Source organism: Canis lupus, chromosome 5 (assembly GCF_003254725.2).
Source record: "Canis lupus dingo isolate Sandy chromosome 5, ASM325472v2, whole genome shotgun sequence".
Lineage (NCBI taxonomy): Eukaryota > Metazoa > Chordata > Mammalia > Carnivora > Canidae > Canis > Canis lupus.
Window position 1 is genome coordinate 30,024,888 of NC_064247.1, and position 22,742 is coordinate 30,047,629.

The 22,742-nt window shown below is 40.7% G+C and overlaps 1 protein-coding gene across 1 annotated transcript in view; it reads left to right on the forward strand.

The window, feature by feature from the left end:
- TRPC6 (transient receptor potential cation channel subfamily C member 6) overlaps positions 1 to 21,723 on the forward strand; it is a 110,771-nt gene extending 89,048 nt beyond the window's left edge. The window contains exons 5-13 of the mRNA XM_035716257.2: positions 938 to 1,154; positions 4,657 to 4,890; positions 6,682 to 6,946; positions 8,303 to 8,498; positions 9,487 to 9,690; positions 11,146 to 11,220; positions 18,767 to 18,850; positions 20,401 to 20,476; positions 21,035 to 21,723. Coding sequence (XP_035572150.1) covers positions 938 to 1,154; positions 4,657 to 4,890; positions 6,682 to 6,946; positions 8,303 to 8,498; positions 9,487 to 9,690; positions 11,146 to 11,220; positions 18,767 to 18,850; positions 20,401 to 20,476; positions 21,035 to 21,186 — 1,503 coding nt within the window. The 3' untranslated portion in view covers positions 21,187 to 21,723. The remainder of the gene's footprint in view (positions 1 to 937; positions 1,155 to 4,656; positions 4,891 to 6,681; positions 6,947 to 8,302; positions 8,499 to 9,486; positions 9,691 to 11,145; positions 11,221 to 18,766; positions 18,851 to 20,400; positions 20,477 to 21,034) is intronic.
- Positions 21,724 to 22,742: the final 1,019 nt, after the last annotated feature.

The following is a 22,742-nucleotide window of genomic DNA, read 5'->3' on the forward strand; positions in this document are numbered from 1 at the left end:
GGAAACTAATCCTGTACAACAGAAGCAAAAGAGCTTTTATTGTTTCCATATTTCACATGAAGAATATGATTTCCCCATAACTCAGGAAATTTACTCATTGCCATTCAGCTAATGAGAGAATGACTCTGGAACCTGAAGTTATAATGTTGGACTTTAAATCCAGTGTCATTTCAGGATGTTGTTCCCAATACGCTATGGGAACTGCCTGTCGTCCTGTCCTCAGTTGGGGGTTCTGTCTGTGGTGCTCGTGACTCTACTCCATCAACCTGAACACCAGCACAGCCACATCAGGTGCACCTGTGTCTGTGACACATGTGTGAGGACAGCAGGCAGAGCAAACACGGATCTAGGATCTTTACATGGCAAATGGATTCAGTTCCATATTTTCTTTTTTTTTAAGATTTATTTATTTATTTATGAGAGAGAGAGAGAGAGAGAGAGGCAGAGACACAGGCAGAGGGAGAAGGAGGCTCCATGCCGGGAGCCCGACACGGGACTCGATCCCGGGACTCCAGGATTGCGCCCTGGGCCAAAGGCAGGTGCTAAACTGCTGAGCCACCCAGGGATCCCCAGTTCCACATTTTCATCCACTAAATTAGTTTGGCTTTTATGATTAGTGATGGCACTATACTTTGCCTTTTGTCATAAAATACTATTTTGTCAATGTTATATAATATTTTAAGAATTTAAGTATCATTTAACAGAAAAGTTAACTTATTTAATTGTAAGTCCAGAATATCAGCAAGTGTAGATGAGGGATATGACCAAAATTTTAAGACAGCATAAAGAATTATTATTCTTTCATTAGTTATATAAATATACATAATTATCTTGGAGAACACCGGAGTACACAGGTATTTATTACTGTGTATATGCGTGTGTTTTGCAAAGTAGACAAACCAGAGTTAAGATTTTCTTTCGGTGTGTGTTGTGGCAGATGGGGAAGATCATGCGCGGACCCTTCATGAAATTTGTGGCACATGCTGCCTCCTTTACCATTTTTCTGGGACTGCTGGTCATGAATGCAGCTGACAGATTTGAAGGCACCAAACTCCTTCCTAATGAAACCAGCACGGATAACGCAAGACAGCTGTTCAGGATGAAAACATCCTGTTTCTCATGGATGGAGATGCTCATTATATCCTGGGTAATAGGTAAAGACTGAGATGCTGTCCTCATTTGTGTGTGTGTGTGTGGCCTGAGCAGTTGGGCTGACTGACCCTGATTCCTTCATGCAACACTTACACAGATGCATCCAGGTGATGTGGCGCACTGCACACCAGGATTTTCCCTCTGTTTCTCCCCACCCCCTTTTTTTTCCTTTTTTCTCCCTCTGTTTCTTAAGTGTACTTATCTTGGGTTCAGTATCAGGTGCATGGTCTTCTCACACACCACCTGTTTTTTAAGTTTCCAAGAAAAACCTGGAAGAAAACAGTACAATAGTATTAATCAAATCTGGCTGATGATGAAGTACTGCTATTCATATTTTGGGAGAGCTGAGATTTCTGATTTAAAGGCAACCACATGATTTTATGTTGAGATTTACTGGGAATAGAGCTATTAGTCACTCCCATTTACTGAACAGCTATTACGTGCAGAACTGTTCAAAGCACTTTAGAGACATCAAACACACAATCTCTCTGAGTCGTAGTTCTGTAATCTGGAGCCTGACTCGAACACGTATTTTACAGTGTTTATCTGAGGACTGAGTAATTTGCTTTAGATCCCCCGTATAGTGGGTAAAGCAGAGAGCATGTAGGCTGTTTGTCTTCAGAATCAATCATGCACATGGCTTGTCCTTAAATATAATGCAAATGTGAAAGGTATTTCAATGAGATGTTTGTGCATTCACAAACATGAATTCAGTAGCCAGGTGGTGCCTTAGTTAAGGAAGGAGGGCACCTAGGTAAGTGCGCAGAGCCCCTGCAGTAATGGGAGTTCAGTGTGGTCAAGGTCAGTCAGTACATCCATCACTGACAGATACTGTAGCTGAGGTGCTGTTAGGATCACATGAACATGCACAGAGTAGGCATCTAAGTCTGAGTGAGGTGGAATATAGAAGGGGCAGAGGCCACCTCCCTGGACAGACCTTCCAGCTCAGACTTGGAAATAAGGCAAAGTCCGCAGACCTAGAGTTTTGGGGAGAAAGGATGCTAGGAGGCCTGGAAACCCTGCCAGTGGAACTGTGGAGCTGGGATGGCACCTGGCACACTTGAAATGTCAGGAGGTGGCACTGCTCCAGCACAGGGACCTTGGAGTGTGGATGGGTGGTGGCCACATGGCCCCAGCGGCTTTCAGCATTAGGTACCAGTGTCAGCACATCTTAGCAAGGTCACAGCAGCTGAGAGGTGGTGAGTGCAGAGGCCTAGACCTGACCTCAGCCTCCCTAGCATCTAGGGAAGGGTGGGTGTGAGGGTAGGCCTCCAGGAAAGCCGGTGCTCTGCATGTAGGGAGGGAGCCTGTGGGCCCCACCTGGGATTACTGGGTGGTGGCTTCACTTCTCTGACAGTGGAGCAGAGAGACTGTCATGCTCGTGCTCAACCCCACCCAGGAGAATGAGAAGCTGAGGAGTAGGTCTGAGCTGTGGTTGGCTTTGAAGCGCCCATGGGATTTCCAGGGGAAGATGTCCAGTAAATACTAGAGCTCATAGCAAAAGGGAGAAACAGGGTGGGGGCTCAGCGTGCAAACTGCATCCCCAGGGTGTAATATACCTTAGATAAAGGAGAGTTTGATTTGTCACTATTTCTTTTCTAAATTTATTTGACATTGACCAGGTACCATCGAATTATAAGAAATAAATTACATTTCACTTTGAGCCTTTGATTTAAACTAAGAATAGTCATTTGGACATTGCCGTAAACTAACTGCTTATGTATGTGTGTTAGTATATATAAAGTACATAACAGTGCTTTGCACATAGGGAATGTTCCATAGATTTCAAATAATTATGATTATTATTAAAGTTTTCACTAAGAGTTCATATGTTACTTTTAAGGGCACCTGGTTGGGTTAGTTTGTTAAGTGTCCAGCTCAGGTTGTTGTTTTTTTTTTTAAGATTTTATTTATTTATTTGAGACAGAAAGAGAGCACATGAGCAGGGGGGAGGGGTGGAGGGAGAAGGAGAAGCAGAACTCTGCACACCCTCCACATGGGGCTCCATCCTAGGACCCTGGGATCATGACCTGAGCAGAAAGCAAACACTTTATCAACTAAGCCCCCCAGTCACCCTGACATTTTGGTTAACATGTTTAGATTTTATTTTTTTTATTTTTTTTATTTGTTATTTATTCATGACAGAGAGAGAGAGAGAAAGAGAGAGAGAGGGAGAGAGAGAGAGAGAGAGGCAGAGAGAGAGAGAGAGAGGCAGAGATACAGGCAGAGGGAGAAGCAGGCTCCATGCAGGGAACCCGACGTGGGACTGGATCCCCGGTCTCCAGGATCACACCCCGGGCTGAAGGTGGCACTAAACCGCTGAGCTACCAGTGCTGCCCTGGTTAACATGTTTAAGTGTTTATCCATAAATGTTTTCCATGAGCTTTCATCCACATCTTCCAAAAGGCTTGTGCAGAGACAAGATTAAATGCACAACAGTTTTGCTGTGGGGGGTTTAAGGGGGTTTCACGCGACCAGACATGAGGAGGTTTCTGAGGCTGCAAGGGCCATCAGGCTGGGATGCAGGTCTGATCCCAAGGGAAGCGGACAGGGAAGGAAGGTGGAAGAGAAGCATCCCAGATCTCCATTTAGCTATCACAGAAGCCCAGTGTCTCCCAAGCATGGGGGCCCCTGGGCACCAGTGGGAAACAGCCCATGGGAAGTATGGCCTCATGCCCATAGTGTCTAGAAGTGATTGCTGAACCCCAAGGACAATTAAATTTCTGTAGTTGGAGATATGTGAGGTCCATCCTTGTGGCCACTACCCCAGAGTCATTAGAATATCATATTAAATGGCTGCAAATACTCCATCGTGGGAGTCCCATCATGGCGTCCATCCTGAGGGTGTGAGTGTGGCTGTGTTTGTATGTTCTGGTTATTATGAAGAAGGCTAAAACGAACACCTTTTTGTTGTTGTTGTTGTTGTTGCTGCTGCTGCTGCTGCTGCTTCAAGCAGGCTCCATGCCCAGTGCAGAGCCCAGTGCAAGGCCCGAAGTCATAGGCCCTAAGACTGAGACCTGAGCTGAGATCAAGAGCTAAAATCAGCATATCTTACCTGTCCAGGTGCCCCTAAACATCTTTTAAATACCTTATATGTATAGAATCAGTGGATTAAAGACTGTTATTTGATGGGACACCCGGGTGGCTCAGTTGGTTAAGTGTCCAACTCTTGATATCATCTCAGTTCTTATCTCAGGGTTGTGAGTTCAAGCCCCACATTGGGCTCCGTGTTGGGCATGCGGCCTACTGAAGATATTTTTTAAAAAATAAAGATTGTTGTTTGAGCACTCTTGAGCTTTGTCAATTGCCTTCAGGTGATACACTGATATGGCTGGACTGGGATTTGTGGGGACACAGGAATTATTGTTGGAATGGTGGGATGTAGCCAGACTTTGAAGAATTTTGAATGTCAGGCTGAGACCTTTCAAACTTACTTTGTTTTATTGGAGAGCTAAGGCTGGAATGAAATTAAATTGAATCTATTTTAATCCTTTTCTAATGCAGGCATGATATGGGCCGAATGTAAAGAAATTTGGACAGAAGGCCCCAAGGAATATTTATTTGAGTTGTGGAATATGCTTGACTTTGGTATGTTAGCGATCTTTGCAGCTTCATTCATTGCAAGATTCATGGCATTTTGGCATGCTTCCAAAGCCCAGCACATCATTGACACAAATGATACTCTAAAGGACTTGACCAAAGTCACATTGGGAGACAATGTGAAATACTACAATTTGGGTAAGTTTATAGTGCACTGTCAATGCAAGTTAATAAAAATGCAGAGTTTTCTGCTAAGAGTCAATAGGAGTTTGATTAGTACTCAGTTTGGAAGCATCTGTGTCTGAAAAAGCATGCTCTCTGCGCCTGCCTTTGTCTTTCTACTGGCTGGAAACCTGTAACTTTCTCTTTTGGACCAGTTGGCAAACCACGATTGGGAATGCCTGTCTTATGTCTTAGATTTATTGTTTTTCTTTGTATCTATTAAAAACACATTTGAGTGGTATACATTTGAGTACCACTTATGTTTAAGACAGTAAAATCTGTGACAGCAGGGGAAATGCGGGATCCCTGGGTTGCTCCTGATAAGACTCAGTGCTGCTCCCCAGCCAGGCTTTGAACTGGGTGGGAAACCAAACAGAAAGCTGTGAAGGCCAGATCCCTGCCTCTAATGCTAATCAAGTTCATAGTGGATGACCTAGTTCTGAGTCTCTTAGCCAAAGGGCTCCATAATGAGGCAGATGTGTCCCTGGGTTTGTAGACAGTGGTGGACAGGGCAGTCCTCCCCACGGCGGGCATGGCAGCAAGTGCCCGATGGGGTGAGGTACCTTCACGGAGAAGCAGATGAGGAGGATTCTCAGAAGGTGGATAGAGCTGAAACCAGTACACTCAGTTATCACTCTCTCAGGGTAGCTGCTAGGGGAGGCATTCCACCTCCAGGAGGAAGGGGAGTCAGGAGGGAGACAGGCTCTGTGGGTGCTGAGGGGACATCCCTCCTTGAGGAAACCTGGGGCGGGGAAGACAGATCCCTTTTGAATATTTATTTCAAACATCCTGCTAAGAAATCAGTTAACATCAGACTGACATCTCTGTGGGTTTATTGACGATATCACACAGTGATCTCTTTATTAGTATTTTTAAAAACATCTATTTTAATGTTTAACACTTTTTTAATATACAGAATTTTTAAAAGTCACAGCTATTTATACATTGTACTCATAGACTCACTATAAACCAGGAAACTGCTTTTACTAGTTTCTTGTATCTGTTCCTCATTTAACTTCCTAACAAGTAAGCAAAAACAAATAAGCAAATATAATCCTATTTTTCCTCTTTCTTACACATTGTTTTGCATTTCTCTTCATAATGGTTTCTTAATTGAGTTTTGATGGCCTAATATAATAATGCCAGGAAAATGAAAAAATGAATACTTGCCACATTTTTATGATTAAAATAGATTTATCTGGGCAACCAATAAAAATTGCTTCTAGTAAGTTGAAATAACTGCAAGTATTTTGCACGCCCTAAATTACATTTTAGTGTAATTATAAGTTTAAGGGTAAATAATAAATGCTAATTGTATAATGCCAAGCAAGTTCTAAACACTGAATATGTTGGCTTATTGACTTTGCAAGTGAAAAAGGGAGGAGTGATATTATCTCACTTTTAAAGATGAGAAAATAAAATGAAGAGAAGTTAAATAATCTGCACTAGTTCTTACACACACACACACACACGTATATGCACACACGTGCACACACAGGAATTTTTGCAGATACCGAGTCCCTAGTTTGAACTCTTAACCATTATGCTACATTCTTATGGAAAATTGCCAGCAAACCAGGAGGGTCCTGGTTCTTAATATATTCAGAAGCTTCCATATGCCTGGTCCTTAAAGAAGCCCTTGAAGATCACAGATTTCCAACAGACATTTGATTGTTAATGTGATTATATTTCTTTTGCAGAAAAGAAGTTACCTCAGTAAACAACTTAGAGACATTCATGGTAACTCGTGTCTTTCCTCTTTCCTAGCCAGGATCAAGTGGGACCCCTCTGATCCTCAGATCATATCTGAAGGTCTTTATGCAATTGCTGTAGTTCTGAGTTTCTCAAGAATAGCTTATATCTTACCAGCCAATGAAAGTTTTGGGCCTCTGCAGATATCACTCGGGAGAACAGTGAAGGATATCTTCAAGTTCATGGTCATATTCATCATGGTCTTTGTGGCCTTCATGATTGGAATGTTCAACCTCTACTCCTACTACATTGGCGCAAAACAGAATGAAGCTTTCACAACGTATGTGATCTCAGATGATCTGATGGTGGAGATTGCAGATTAAATAAATGTTAGCTTAACAGTGTTCATCTATGTCCATGGGCTGGATAATGTTTTGGCGAAGACTTCATCTCCAGTTTCTCTTTAGCAGAACGAGAGGATTTTTAAATGAATTGGGAGAACTTGAAAACATAGGCACCTCCTGATATAAAGTAATAATAGCTAACATTTTTAGCACCAGTTATTCTGGTAAAATACCTCACTCACATCATTTTATTATCTCTCTTACACAAAAAGAAGAAACTGAAGTTCAAAAAAACTTAAATAACTTGCTGGATGTTGCATAGCAGCTAGTGTTACAGAAAAGCTGTGCCATGAGCCCTGGTCCTGGACTCCAGCCTCTCTTCTGCTTGTTAGGGTTCCTGGGGCTTTTGTCCAGTTTGTCAGATCTTATCATTGAGAAGATCTAGGTTTTAAGTAGTGACAAGTGTTTTGACTTAGGTTTTCCATAGACACAAGTGTTTTTTATGTAGTATGTTTAGAATAGATAACTCAAATTTAGGTTGTCCACCTTACAATGAGAAACATTGACTGAAGCATAAACTACGTTAACCAGTCTCATAAAGTGCAGTTTATCAAAGAAATGAAACCAGCTCGGTTAAGCAGAGGGGCTTAGCTTTGGTCAATAATTATGCATAAAGCATTGAAATTCCTACCTAAGACTTGTCAGTGATTTTGATAATAGTGTCTATGTGTATAATTGCCATATTTTCCTTAAGACACACACTATTATTATTTATTTATTGGATACAAGTAGAAGTATAGATGAGCAGAAAGCCTAAAAGGACTCTAACAAATTGTGTTGTTTTTTTTTTAAGATTTTATTTATTTATTCAAGAGAGACACAGAGAGACAGAGACACAGACAGAGGGAGAGGCAGGCTCCCTGCAGGGAGCCTGATGCAGAACTCGATCCCAGCACCTCAGGATCACGCACAGAGCCGAAGGCAGATGCTCAACCACTGAGCCACCCAGGCGTCCCACAAATTGTGTTATTTTTATTAAATAATACACTTAACACTTCCATTGCCAAGGCTACGGATTATGAAAATGTTGCTACCTGTGGTTATCAAGTTGTTGATAGCATTTATTAAGTGCTTATTATGTGCCAGATACTGAGCTTAGTGCTTCATCCCTGCAACCATCCAGGAAATAAAACTTACTGTACCCATTTTACAGAAAATAGGTTTAGAAAAGTAAAGAATTTTCTCATGAATATCTAGTTATTTGCAAAGATACTAAATCAACTCAATTCTATTATGGGATGATAGTCATTTATACACTTCATTATTTACTTTCTCTCTTTATTTTCTCCCAGAGTTGAGGAGAGTTTTAAGACACTGTTCTGGGCTATATTTGGACTTTCTGAAGTGAAATCAGTGGTCATCAACTATAATCACAAGTTCATTGAAAACATCGGTTATGTTCTTTATGGAGTCTATAATGTCACAATGGTCATTGTTTTGCTAAATATGCTGATTGCAATGATCAACAGTTCATTCCAGGAAATTGAGGTATGATTTCCGCACATTTGTGTACTCGTGATGACATGAACAGTTGTGTACTCCATGATGACACGTGCAGTTATGTACTCCATTATGATGTGAACATGTGTGTACTCCTTGATGACACGTATAGTTATGTACTCCATGATGATGTGTACATGTGTACTCCATGATGTGTACACTTGTGTACTCCATGATGACATGGACAGTTGTGTACTCTATAATGACACATACATTTGTATACTCCATGACAAAATGTATGTGTGTGTACTCCGTGACGACATGCTTTACCTTATTCTGGGCATCAGCTCAGCAATGCTGGTGAAAGTACAGGCTGCTTTTCCTCCTTTGTACTTTGCCTGTTTTATATACTTGTCTGGCCAGTAATCTAGAAAATTTTCACTCTTTGCTTCCAAATGCAACATTGATGGGTGTAGGGGGATAGTTAAGTCAGAAGGAGGAAAAATGTGATCTGATTCATTATTGTTTTTTTTTTTAAAGAAAACTTAGAAATACTATGTCAGCTTGAATTTATATTTTATTTTTAAAAATTATTGCTTACAAATACCACCATTAGTCTCCAAATCTTTTTGGTAGTGATGTTTAAAGTTGACCCTCTCTCAAATTTAGAGTGAGAGAATAAGTGTTTATTCCAGAAATTTCAGAAGGTGTCCCAAATTAAGTTATGATCTCTTGCAGAACAAAAGAGTGAATAATTATATGGTATTTTTTTAGAATGTAGAAAAATACATTTATATCTTTCAGTATTTTTGTAAACATATGCACATTTTGAGCTCTGTAGTTCTGCAAGCCTGATAAAAATTTCAGACAGCTTTTGGAAGGAGTGTCTGAGTAGAGCCTTAACATTTAAAAAAAATCTTGGACTGGTCTTTGTGGTCTGAGAGTGTTTGCAGGCACCTAGCTACGCAATATTAGAAGAATCCCAGTAATTCTGTTTATGCATCTCTTTGCTAAACTGTCATGTGTATTTGTATAGGATGATGCTGATGTAGAATGGAAATTTGCAAGGGCCAAACTTTGGTTTTCCTACTTTGAGGAGGGAAGAACTCTACCTGTTCCTTTCAACCTGGTGCCGAGTCCAAAGTCCCTGTTTTATCTCTTACTGAGACTTAAAAAATGGATTTCTGAGATGTTCCAGGGCCATAAGAAAGGTTTCCAGGAGGATGCAGAGATGAACAAGGTAATATGACTTGATAACTTAAAATTATATTTTTAAACACTATGATCATTAAAACCACACATCCCTTTAGAAAGAAGTGGTCCATGGTGACATGTCCCATTGTTCCCAGATCAGCATGGTCCTTTGGCTTGTGTCTGTTTAACAGGAGCACACTGGATATTTCTTACTTAAAAGAATATAGGAAAAATCCATGAAATGTAACTATAATAGTGTATTACATTATCTGTAAGGGGCCCCATTTTTGCTGTTGAAGCTACATGCCCCTATGTTACCTTCGATTCTCACTGCAAGATAAAGCATCAGTAGCTGATTATGACTTGGGGGAATTTGACAGACTCTTAACTTCTACAGTGAAAACTTCAGAAATCAATTACTTGCATGTAATATGGAAGACAAGGCTTGGCACTAAGTCATTCAAGAAAGAAAGATCTAAGGGTATCAACTGGGAACAATTATCCTATGAGGCAATGGAATCTCAAGAAGCCCTAGAAGAAACACAACGTGTAGATGAGGGGTAGCAGTCCGTTCATAAATGTTTGGGGCACATGTGGGATGTTGTGTAGAATTGTGTACAGGGTGGGGGCAGTGACTCTGCTGAAGCAGTACTCTCCATCTGGGGGAGCACTGAGAGACAGATTCCTTCAGACAAGAGGGGCCAGCATGGGGGACAGGTCTGGATAAGGTGTCATGGGATGGGGAATGGGAGGAACTGGCTGTTCCATCCAAAGAAGGAGTATTGAAGGGGAACAAGGTGAGTATCTTTAGAACTCCTGATTTTGACTATGGTATGTATACATGTGTTTTTTTCTCTTCAAAAACAAGAAGAGAGGCAATGGGCAAAAGTTGCAAATAGTTCAATTTTAGTTCAGTGTAAAAACAAACTTATCATAATAAGATCTATCCAACAGAGTGGGCTGTCTTGTGAAGTAGTAAGTTCCCCATCATTGCAAACAATCAGTAAATGTTGGATGACCAATATTAGGAGTTTATAGAAGATCTTCCTACAGTGAGTGGGCAGTTGAGCCAAATGATTATAACATCTTGCAGTTCTAAGATTCTATCACTGAGAGAAAAGAGAAATATTCTAATTTCTGCTGTTTGCCATTGACCTGTTGGGATTCTCAAGTAAATAATAAGCTTTCTGAGCTTTAGTTTCTTCAGCTGTGCTGTGGTAATTTATATCAACATCATAAAGATAAAAATCAAATAAATATGTAACAGGACTTTGAGGATTATAAAGCCTTCTTTACATGTACTTATATTATTTATGTGAAATTTTTGGAGAAATACACCATTTACTGCATTCTTCCAGTGTTTTAACTTCTAAAATTCAGTGAGTTGATGGCAGGAATTTCTCTCATTTTACTTTAAGTGTGGAGTTTACAGGTCTAATTAGGACTGCAACCTGAGGGCCCCTGGTTTTTTTTATTAATTATTTTTTTCTATTTTTAAAAGAGAAATGAAGAAAATAAATTTGGAATTTTGGGAAGTCATGAAGACCTTTCAAAATTACCACTTGACAAAAAACAGGTAAGATCATACCTGAAAATATGATGTCATGCATGTGACCAGGCTGATATGTTCAGAGAAAAGAACAGGTGTTCAGAAGCAACTTCAAGAAATAGATAATAGACCTGTGAAAAAAAGTTAACTATTTTAATAATGCCTCAAAGAATCTGTCATGGAGAGGTGAAAATAATCAGCAAAAAGAATTACATATATATATATATAAAAAAAAGAATTACATATATATATAATATATATGTAATATATATTACATATATATTAATGTATATATACATTAATGTGTATATATATATTTAAGACAGAGAGTAACCATATATTTTGGGGTACTTACGGGTGATGAAAAATAGGGATAGTGACGTGAAGAAGGAAGCATAGAAAAGATGGAGGAAGTCATCAGGGAGCCAGTGGGAACTGGCTGGCATCCCTGCAGTGGGGCAGGTGGCAGGACGCAGCCCTAGCGGCAATGATAGAAACTCAGTGGCCCCTGCAAGTACATCAGCTCCTACCGGAATGGCAGACTTCCCTACCATGAGGAAATTTGCTTCCTTCTCCTAGGGTGCACATAGTAGGGGTGCAATATGCACTTGTTACCAAGGGATATTAGAGATGACATCGTTAGAAGATGGGCCAGGTAGCAGGTAGGACTTGAATTCAATTGCACATAATAAAAAAAGAATCATGGTGGCTTAAATAAGATGATTGTGTGTCCCTCTCCTTGAATGCTTCAGAATTAGGCCACATAGGACTGTTGTCAGCATGGCGCCTCTGATTCCCTGGATGTTTTTGCTGTAGTCAGAGGCGAGATGACGGCCTCCCCCTCTGCCCATCACCGTGGCTTCTCAGATGATGAACGGAGGCATTTCCTTGCTTGCTGGCTAAAGCAGCCTGGGCCCTTGGAAGTGCCTCCCAGTTCCTTTGTGGTTGCTCCTTAGCCAGACTTGCAAATGCCTGGGAGGGGCGGGAGGCCATTTAGCTTTGTTTTTGAGCTAAGTACTTGCCCCCATCAGCAGAATAGGAATTCTAGGAAGTAGGGATCAGGATTGATCTTAGTCCTCCGAAGATTGGGGCCCAGTAGCAGTAATTCATGGTGCTTCCCTGACCCTCACTTCCCTTGTCTATAAACTAGGCATGGCCAGTTGTCAACCCATCACGCACCACTGCTGGGAGCATATGGTGATGCTTTGTGAATGGCAGACATACTTGTGCCACACGTGTGGTGCATTCATGAGAATAAATCATCGGACAAATAGGAAAATTCAAGGGAATTTAAATGCTTTTTTTTCCTTTATGATAGAAGCTATAGTATCTCGGAAATCAAATAACCCTATTTTCTTTGTAATTTCTTCAAAAATGTAGAAAATTAAAATTTATTTTAATATCTTAAAAATACATTTTTTAACAGATTTATTTATTTTAGAGAGAGAGAGAGAGCACATGTGTGGAGACAGGCAGGAAGGGCAGGGGGGAAAGAGAAAATCCAAGGAGATCCTACCGGCACTAAGTGCAGAGCCCAACACGGGGCTTGATCCCATGACCCTGAGATCCCAACACAACCCCAATATCCCAATATGGCCCAGAGACCACAACCCAAGCCAACACAAAGAGTTGGTCGCTCACCCAAGTGAGCTACCCAGGCACCATGTAATTTATATCTTTTAAAGGAGGCTTGGATCACTTCACATTTTCCAATACAACATATTTTAGTCCTGGATTAAAATAAACTCTTTTATTATTTTTTTATGGGAGTTCAATTTGCCAACATATAGCATAACACCCAGTGTTCATCCCGTCAAGTGCCCCCCTCAGTGCCCGTCATCCAGTCACCCTAACCCCCCGCCCACCTCCCTTTCCACCACCCCTTGTTCGTTTCCTGGAGTTAGGAGTCTCATGTTCTGTCACCCTCTCTGATATTTAAGAGCATTCCTGAACTGTAGTATCTGCCCCTAGTTGTGAATCAATAACAAGTCAATTCTAGTATCAGTCTCACTGTCCAGAGACTCTTTGGTGTATTTGTGTGTCTTGGCTCTTGTGGTAATGGGCTGCTCACACCTTCTGTCAGGGCGTGTGATGAGCCGACCGCCTCCAGCACCCAGGGCCCAAGGCTGCCCACCCTGGCCACACTCTAGGTCCCAGGCCTTTCTGGCCAGTACATGACCCTCCCTGGGGCCACATCCTATTGGCTTGGCTGGTTCTCAGTCTTGCTCTCCCCTCTGTTGCAGGTGAGCTGAGCCTCAGGGTCTGGAAGCCTCTTCTGCCTCCCCTGCTCCTATTCCCCATTATCTTCCAGAGGCATGATTCTGGATACATCTCATACTTCTAACTGTCTTGGCGTTTGGTTCCTAGAAGACCAAAGTAACACAACTATCCTCTTTACTTTGCTTGGCCCCGTAAGCCTGTGATGAACAAAACTTGGGGCACGTGCCAGACACGTATTCCTGGGAGAATGTTTTTTAAAGCAACTGTTTATATTTCAAATCATTTTTGCCTATTGTGGACTCCCACTGGAAATGTGTGGCTCTGACAGGTACCAAGGAAAGTTATGCGCCCTTACCCAACGTGGGTAGCTTTTGCTTTCTTTTTCATAAAGTCTAAAACAATTAAGTTTCCATTTCGTTTGGATCTTCTCTCTGACCCCTTGAGGATCACAGTGGTCAGTTTGCACCAGCACTGTCTTCACAGGTTCTCCAGATGCACCATGGAAACCAGTAGGGTGAGCCAAATTAAAATACATATTGAAGCAAAGTAAGCAGACCTGCTTATTATCTTTGATTATATTCTGCAGCTCTGAAGGTCCGTGAATTCAGTGGTTGCTAGCATTCACTTTTCAGGTACAGTCTGAAAGGATAGTGTAGTTAAAGTCAGTTCTCTGTCATAACACGTGACTTGTTTAAACCTGAAAGTGCCAAATAACTGCTCTCTGCAAGCTCCAGGAAAGACTACTTTCTTGGAAAGTGGTCAGCTTCAGAGCCAGCTTGTGCACCCTCCACAGTAGGCCGACGTGGAGCACAGATGTGTTATTTTAGCATTTTCTGTCTATTCTACACTGGGTTGAGTGGGATGTGGAGATTTTTTTTCAATTAGTTGTTTATCTAGGAACTGTGTCCTTTAGCCTGAACTAGATTGGAGGCTATCTTTTTAATCATCTAATGAAATAATTATATAACGTAACAGTTCCAGATCATCAGTATCACCAGGGCCAGTTCTCCAGTTGATTTTGTACAGGTTCTCAATCCTCTCCTTCAGGTATATTGAGTTAAAATCCCTGGCATGGAGCTGGGAAACGTATATTCTAATAAGATCTTAAGCAATTTCTAATGCTCATCTGGGTGTGGGAATATTTCATTCCCTGAATGACTTTGTCATGGACACATCAGTAAGCAGAAATATTCAGCAGAGCATCTCCAGAAAAGGTAGACTAGATTAAAATGCAACAAGGCCTGAACCCACATAGTAGGTATTAGATACTCATCCTTCTATACAATAGTGATGACTGCTACACATGTGGAGTGCCATCTGTATACATACCAGGATCTGGATTCTACACACCTTATCTCTTCAACTGTCACATTACCTCTGAGAGGGAGGGAATGTTATTTCTTCTATTTTATGCATTAGAAACTGGAGGATATAGAGCTGAAGTAATGGCCCAAAATCTCATTTCAGACAAATGACAGAGTCAGATCTACTTGATTCCAAAGCAAGAGCTTTATAAGCACTGTACCACATGGTTGTCTCTTGTCTGCATCCCTGCTGACAGCACATAGATGTCTATACCGTTTTAGCTCAGGGCTTTGTTCCCAGCCTTAGGCTAAATGCTAATACCAAGCTAATTACTAGGAAATGAGCAAGAGAAAACATGAAGAAGGCAGGAAATGTAGTATAAAAGCAAAAGATAGGCAACCATTCCTTCAGAGTGTGTCTCTCACACACACATGTAGTGTGTCTGCATATTAGGAGCAGAGCTTCCACCCATAAGCTCTCCCTCCCCACTCCTGTTGGATCTTCCACGTCAGTACCATCTGCAGAAACCCAAATCCCTGAGGTATAAATGCTATTCCTATCACCTCTAGAGTCCCCTTTGACTTTCCAGGCTTCTTTAGTGGGTGTGGATGGCAGCAGATCTACATTAGCCTTTCCCGTCACCAGGTGGTAAGAGGGCTCCTTTGCAGCACTGAGTTTCCCCTATACCATTTCTTTCATATAATTGTTTAACATGTATTTGTTAAATACTGACTACATATTAGAAACTGATTAGAATTTTTTGTTATGCTTGCATCCAGATCATATTTCAAGTTTAGAGAAGAATTAGTCACATAAAAGTGATCCAAATGAATTTATAACTGTTTAGTCATAGACCATTTAACTATACCGGTGGTTCCCAGCCAGGGATGCTCTTGATTCCCCCACTCCCAGTACCTCAGGGTACAGCTGTGATTCCTGGAGACATTCTGGCTGTCGCCACCAGAGAGGGAGCTGTTTTTGGCATCTTACAGGCAGAGGCTGTGCAGAGCCTCTGAGGCAGAGCATCTCATAGGGATGCTGCTTACCATTCTACCATGCACAGGATGCCCCCACAATAAAGAATATAAAGAATTATCTAGCCCAAAGTTCAAAAATGTTGCAGTTGAGAGACTCTGGACCATATACATGGGGTGCACACAGTGGTGGGGGTGCCGTGTGTTGTGCCAGAACTGTACGAACACCCAGTAGCTGTGGTTATTGACACTCAACATCTGTACTCTGGAACATCTACACTCCTACACATTCTCAGATGAACAGAGTACCACTTTCTGGCATTCCTGCCACTGTTACTTCTTCTATGCCACCCAGTGTAGGGCATCTGCCTCATGCCTTAAATTCATTCTTCTTGTTTCACTTGTATCTTTACCATTTAGTTGAGCTGCCACCAACTGGTTTATCAACCTAGATTGCACATGTCTCGTATAGCAAGGTGTCTAGAAAGCAAGTGAACCCCATCAGTGACTCCAAAGTACTTCTTCCTTCATTTCACCAACCAGTGCTTTCTGAGCACCTGTCAAGGGTCAGGCTGGCTCTAGCGACACCAAGATGAGGCCAACAAAATCCCTCCTTCCATCAGAGCCCAGGAGGATATAGACAGTAAACACATAACCAAGCCAGTGAATAAAATAATTGTCAATTGTGAAACATTAGAAAGGATACAAGAGGCCTAGCTTGTGCGGGATCTATTTTTCATGGAGTGAGCAGGAAAGGGCTTATTGAGGAGCTTAGGTTTTCAGCTAAAACCCAAAGGGTTAGGCAGAGTAAACACTCAGCCAGAGGCAAAGGCTGTTTCAGGGAGTAGAATAGCAAACACAGACTTAAATCAGAAAAAGAGGAAATGAAAGAGGGCCTTGTGATGTTAATATAATATTCAGTTCCAAAAAAATCCCAAAAGGATGATCTCCACAGGTGTGTGGTGTTGTGAGCTGCCTTGCCGATGATTGGCATATCAAGCATGAAGGCCTGCCTACACATTCATCTTCAAAAAAATCTCAAAGAAACATAAGTTTTCACTTTACTCCTTCCATGAACACCTTTTGGACATACTAGTGGCCTCTAATGACAGAAGGGATTATTTCAATCATGAGGCTGACAGTTCATGAATAGATAGCAAATGAATCAAAGGCATGAGGCCAAGGACTCCCTTTTCTGCTATGAATCTGTCCTCACCCTCCGTGCTCTATCATAACACATGGGGGATGAAAGTGAGCTTGAATCTAGTCATCACATGTAATGAAGCCCTTATGGCACAAATCCTGGTCAAAGCCAGGAAGAATTATACTGCCATAAAAATAAAGGAATAACTACATTCTTAAAATATAAATATTAAAACTTACATTATTAAAAATATCATTGAAGTTTGCGTTTGTCTCACAGATTAATATATTAGTAGGACTTGAAGGAGCACAGGTGTCTCCTGGGGCTCCCTTCATAGTCTGAGTGCAGAAGGTTCTGGCATCTCCCCTACTGCTGCACAGCAGCCCGTGGCAGAGCCAGAGAGTTCCGTCTTCACATTCTGTCAAGAGCTCTTTTGAAGAATCCAAGCTGCCTCTCTTTGGTTAATTTTGTCAATAGTATACTTTTCTCTTAATGTTTTCCAAAGTTAATATAAAGTAAAAGAATGTGGATATTTTGCTGACACTATTAGGTCCAAAGAAAAGCAGAAATAGCTACATGGAAAGGCATGCTATCTACATAGTGTTTTGAAAATTGCATATTGTGTTTTATGGGCCTTACCAGCCTTACTGTATTTCCCCTGTTATAATAACTTGGCTGGATTGTACCTGTTTTATTCTTCATTGAATACCCAGAATCTGTAGCACAGCACCCGCATACAGAGGACCCTCAGTCCATACGCACTTGTTCAAAGGATGAATGTGTGACTAGCTGTTTTATTTTTTTCTTACTTAATAAATTTATTTTTTATTGGTGTTCAATTTGCCAACATTTAGAATAACACCCAGTGCTCATCCCGTCAAGTGCCCGTCACCCAGTCACCCCCACCCCCCACCCACCTCCCCTTCCACCACCCCTAGTTCGTTTCCCAGAGTTAGGAGTCTTTCATATTCTGTCTCCCTTTCTGATATTTCCCACTCATTTTTTCTCCTTTCCCTTTTATTACCTTTCTGACTAGCTGTTTTAATTTAGCATGTGGCCATGTAAAGCATCAAAGCATTGAATTTAAGGATTTTAATTCTCAATGAGCTTTACTTAGAGCAGCTTAGTTATCATTGGGAAATATAAATCATGGCTGTTTCTGAAGATGGTCCTGAAATTTCTTGTCCGCTGGAATACAGTTGTGCTCTGACAGACAGACAAACAAAAAACCAAGCAAATTGGAGCTGCTGTGTTTTGCTCAAGTTTTCTTACTTACTTCTTTTTAAAACCATTTTTTCTTTTTAGAAAATGCCATAAAGAGTTTTTAAATCATTCTCTTAGCATGTTAATATGGTATGTTACAACCTTTTTTACTGATTGCTTTAGATCTTTGTTATTTGCCTGTTCAAGCAATATATTTTTTGAAAAGTACTGCCCAAATATGATAGTATACAGATTCTAAAATTCAAATACATTAATTAATTGTTTCTTGGCACCTGAACTCTGTCCCACAACCAAGTCTTATGCTGGTGTTCCTCCGGGACCCCCATCACACCCTCCTGCAGGTGTGGATGCTGCGGTCATTTATGCTGGCCTCCTAAGATTAGTGGACTTCTGAGATCTCCACCATTACTCTCCCAACTTGTTTGCCTTTCCCTCCATTGGAGACTTACCTGGGGGCAGATTAAAGCATGACTCTCATGACATGATCAGTAGCCATGAAGTCTGTGAGCTCCTCAGAGAAGCCTAATTAGCTGTTGAGTGGCTGAGCACACAACATAAGCTCTATGATTTATCTTGGAAGACAGACTGCCAAGCAAATTAAATTAAAATGTACATATGTAATTAATAAATTCCTATATATAACTAATAAATCTCCTCACATTATTTAAAAGAAAAAGAGGAATTTCTAATTCTTTTCAAATTACAGCTTGGGCATAGTAAACAATCAAGTGTAAGGAGCTCAGAAGATTTCCAGTTAAACAGTTTCAATAATCCTCCAAGACAGTATCAGGTAAGCATGATTTTTTTAAAGAACTAAGGCTAGTTATTTGTAATATTTGAAATCCCAAACCATGTGATTCTTTATTATTTTTAAGATTTTATTTATTTATTCATGAGAGACACAGACACACACAGGGAGAGAGAGAGAGAGGGGAGCAGAGACACAGGCAGAGGGAGAAGCAGGCTCCATGCAGGGAGCCCGATGTGGGACTCGATCCTGGGGCCTCCAGGATCATACCCTGGGCCGAAGGCAGGTGCCCAACTCCTGAGCCACCCAGGGATCCCACCATGTGATTCTTTAAATGAAAATGATCTATTATGTTGTTTTCCTCAATATCAAAATAATTCATGAATTCGACTCATATGTGGCTGTACTTTCTAAGTTCTGGAGGTACATAAGTAAATAAAACAGATGAAGTCCTGGCATACCAGAGTTTAGAGTCTACATGTTCATTGTGAAGAGTCTATTCTCACAAAAAAAATACATAAAAGAGAAAAATGTACCTCAAACTCTACCACTGAGATTTAAAGACTACTCACTTTTGGTGATCTTCTGCCAGGTGATTATATGTGTATATATATATAATTTTACATATACTTCACTGTTATATATATATGTGTATACATGACATTATATAAATGAGTTAATATTGAAATAACAACTGTTATTTAAAACATTCACAAAACATATATTCATACTAATTTTAATGTATGTATAGTATTCCTTTGTACTATACAAAGTACTAAGTACTTTCACACTGTACTAAGTACTAAGCATTGGTACTAAGTACTATCTCACTGTACTAAGTATATAATAATTTATTAAAATAATTTCCTTTTGATGACTTGAAGGGGTTTTTTACATTATAAGTAATACTATGATGAATTACTTGTCCATGCACCCAATTACATTCTTAGAATAAGTTCTTAAAAGTGGAATTTTACTGTCCAACATTTAATTTGGGGTTTAGAGTAAGACTTGGCTTAACTATGTATCCACCCAGGACTTCCTGCACATGATACTGATCCTGCTACTTTTCATGAAGGTAAAAGCAACATTCTCATGGTAGAAGTCCAGGTACCAGAGAAACTTTGTTATAATGACACTAGTCATTTCTGAATTACTAGCAAGTATAAAGTCAAAACTGATTACATTTCTTGGTAAAGGAAGTCAAAAAAGCAGTAACAAGTGTGCATTTGGTTAATTTCTGGTTTCCACATGCAGTACTATCCATACCTTTCACCTCCCCAATGAAAAGGCTGTGTTTTGCTCTAATACTTTGCAAATAGAGTACACGCAATGAACATCGGGGAGTAGATGTTTGCTCTAAACTTATTCCTTTCTCAAGAATTAACTTCGGAGTCATTAATTCTGGTAATGTAAAAATTGCATTAATTACCTGCTGACAGTATGCATTCCTTGCCAGATAAATCATTTTAATCTTTGTTATTAGCTATCACTCCTTAAAGTCCTTAGGAAAGAGAGACTTGGACACTTATTCCAAATGAGAGATTTGTCACAAACATAAAACTGAGCTGATTTCTCCTTTCGTTGTCTAGAAAATTATGAAGAGGCTCATTAAGAGATATGTGCTACAAGCCCAGGTAGATAAGGAGAGTGACGAAGTGAATGAAGGTGAGTTGAACAGAGAGCAGCTGGCCCCGAGCAGGAGTGAGGGCTGCAGGGAAGCTGAAAGGAGAGAGGTGGGAGGGTGAGCCTCCAGGGTTAGGAAAGATGAGGTTCCTCCAACTGTCAGGCTGTTAGAGCATCCAGGGAAATGTGCTCATTCTCCACAGTTGGGGTAGATGTCACCTGCTGCATAAGTGACTCTTGCTTTTGGTGTTGGCTTTCAGAGAGGAGGAGGTGGTTGGAAAAAGCAAATACTCTTGCCCCCAACTCCTGCAAACATTTGTCACCACTGCCTCTTTTTTACTCCTGCAAACATTTGTCACCACTGCCTCCTTTTTGGAACATTTGTTATAATTCTTTCTCTATAGCCTTTTCATTAACCAAAAGCTTAGCTGAGAAAATAGAAATCTGCCCCATTAGGAAGTTTTTTCCTTTGAAAGGATTCAAACTACAGATGTGTGTGGAATTGGGACTGGCTTCATCCTGTTCCAGAATCACTAGATTTCACTAGAGTTTCTGCATGTGTATTTACAGTTGACTTCCTCTCACTCTTGTTTTTCAAAGGGGAACTGAAGGAAATTAAGCAGGATATCTCAAGCCTCCGCTATGAACTCCTTGAAGAAAAAACTCAGACTTCAGAAGACCTAGCAGAACTTATTAGAAAACTTGGGGAGAAATTATCAATGGAACCAAAGCAAGAGGAAAGCAATAGATAATATGCTAAGACTTCCTTTAAAAAATCATATTTATTTGTCCAATTGCATTATATTATTTTCCAATTTATCTTTTAAGTGCCAGTGTGACCATCTTTTAAACAAAATGTCCAAAGATAACATGGGTCATCCCATCATCCAAAACCTTAATATTTCATATTTTTGGTGATTAAATTTCATTGTTCAGGCTAAAGTTTATAGATTAGGATGAAAATTGTGCCTGGTTTGATGCCTGTTTTTATGAACTGCTCTTTTGTGTCTAACTATTGTGATGACATGACTGCTGGGTGGCATTTGCCTAGAGGCTATAGTAGCTACAGGTGGCAGGCAGTGACTTCCATGAGGTATTTCTTGTGACAGTGACTTTGGTACTGCTTGCCTGCCTTAGGGGACCCCTGATGATGACTTCCAGCCCTGAAACTGAGGGAATGATGATCTAGGGCTATTTGGAGAATGCTGTTTAATCATCTGTCCTGCTTGGCTCCCACAGAATAAGATTGGTAATATCTGTGCAAAATGCAGTAAAATCTTTCTGATTCATCTTGCTGAAAATTTTACACTTGACAGTGAAAAAGTGCTTCCTCTAATGAACCCTGGAAACGTGGTTTAGTTTATGTGTGTGTATGCACACACATGTGTACGTGTGTGTATGTGTGCAACGTGCACAACTGCATATGAAATGCTTGTCCTATTTTCATTTGCAGCAATACAGACGCTCTAAACCTCTTTATCTTATTATTTTTACTGTGACTGAAAAATTACTGACTAAATAGGAACCCTTTATTGGAGAAGTATCAAAGTCAGAGATGAAAAGTGTCAGTGGCCACATTTCCAGCTCTGGAGTCAGGAGCTCCCCATAAATGCCAAACTGCAGCCTCCCAGTCCACACTGGCCTAAATGCTCCTGCAGTTTCCCAGGAACCCCGTGGCAGGAGAGTCCTCACTGTCCTGTGACCTCCCCACTTCCACCTGTCTTGGGGGAACACAGGATCCCTGGCTTAGTCTGCTTGGGTGTCCTCGTATCTAGGGCCTTGTTTGCTGGACCCTTTTTTTAAAAATTTTTTTAAATTTTTATTTATTTATGATAGTCACACAGAGAGAGAGAGAGAGGCAGAGACACAGGCAGAGGGAGAAGCAGGCTCCATGCACCAGGAGCCCGACGTGGGATTCGATCCCGGGTCTCCAGGATCGCGCCCCGGGCCAAAGGCAGGCGCCAAACCGCTGCACCACCCAGGGATCCCAGGACCCTTTTTTCTAAAGTAAAAAAAAAAGTCATAAATTATTGTGGTTATATGGTCCAATTATAGCATAATTTTATGCTATTTCTGAGGGCAATTGTGAGTGAAGTCCCACATTTGGCATTGAGTATAAAGGAAAGAAGTATTGAGATAACTTGCAAATACTTACCTATCAATTTCAATATGTTCTCCCCTTCTCTCAACATATATCAAACAGGAATCTGTATTTGTACACATTCATGGAGGTTGTTGTTACTGATGATTTGAGGCAACATCTAAAACAACACAAGATTGACTGATGGTGGAAGAGTAGGAGTCCTCA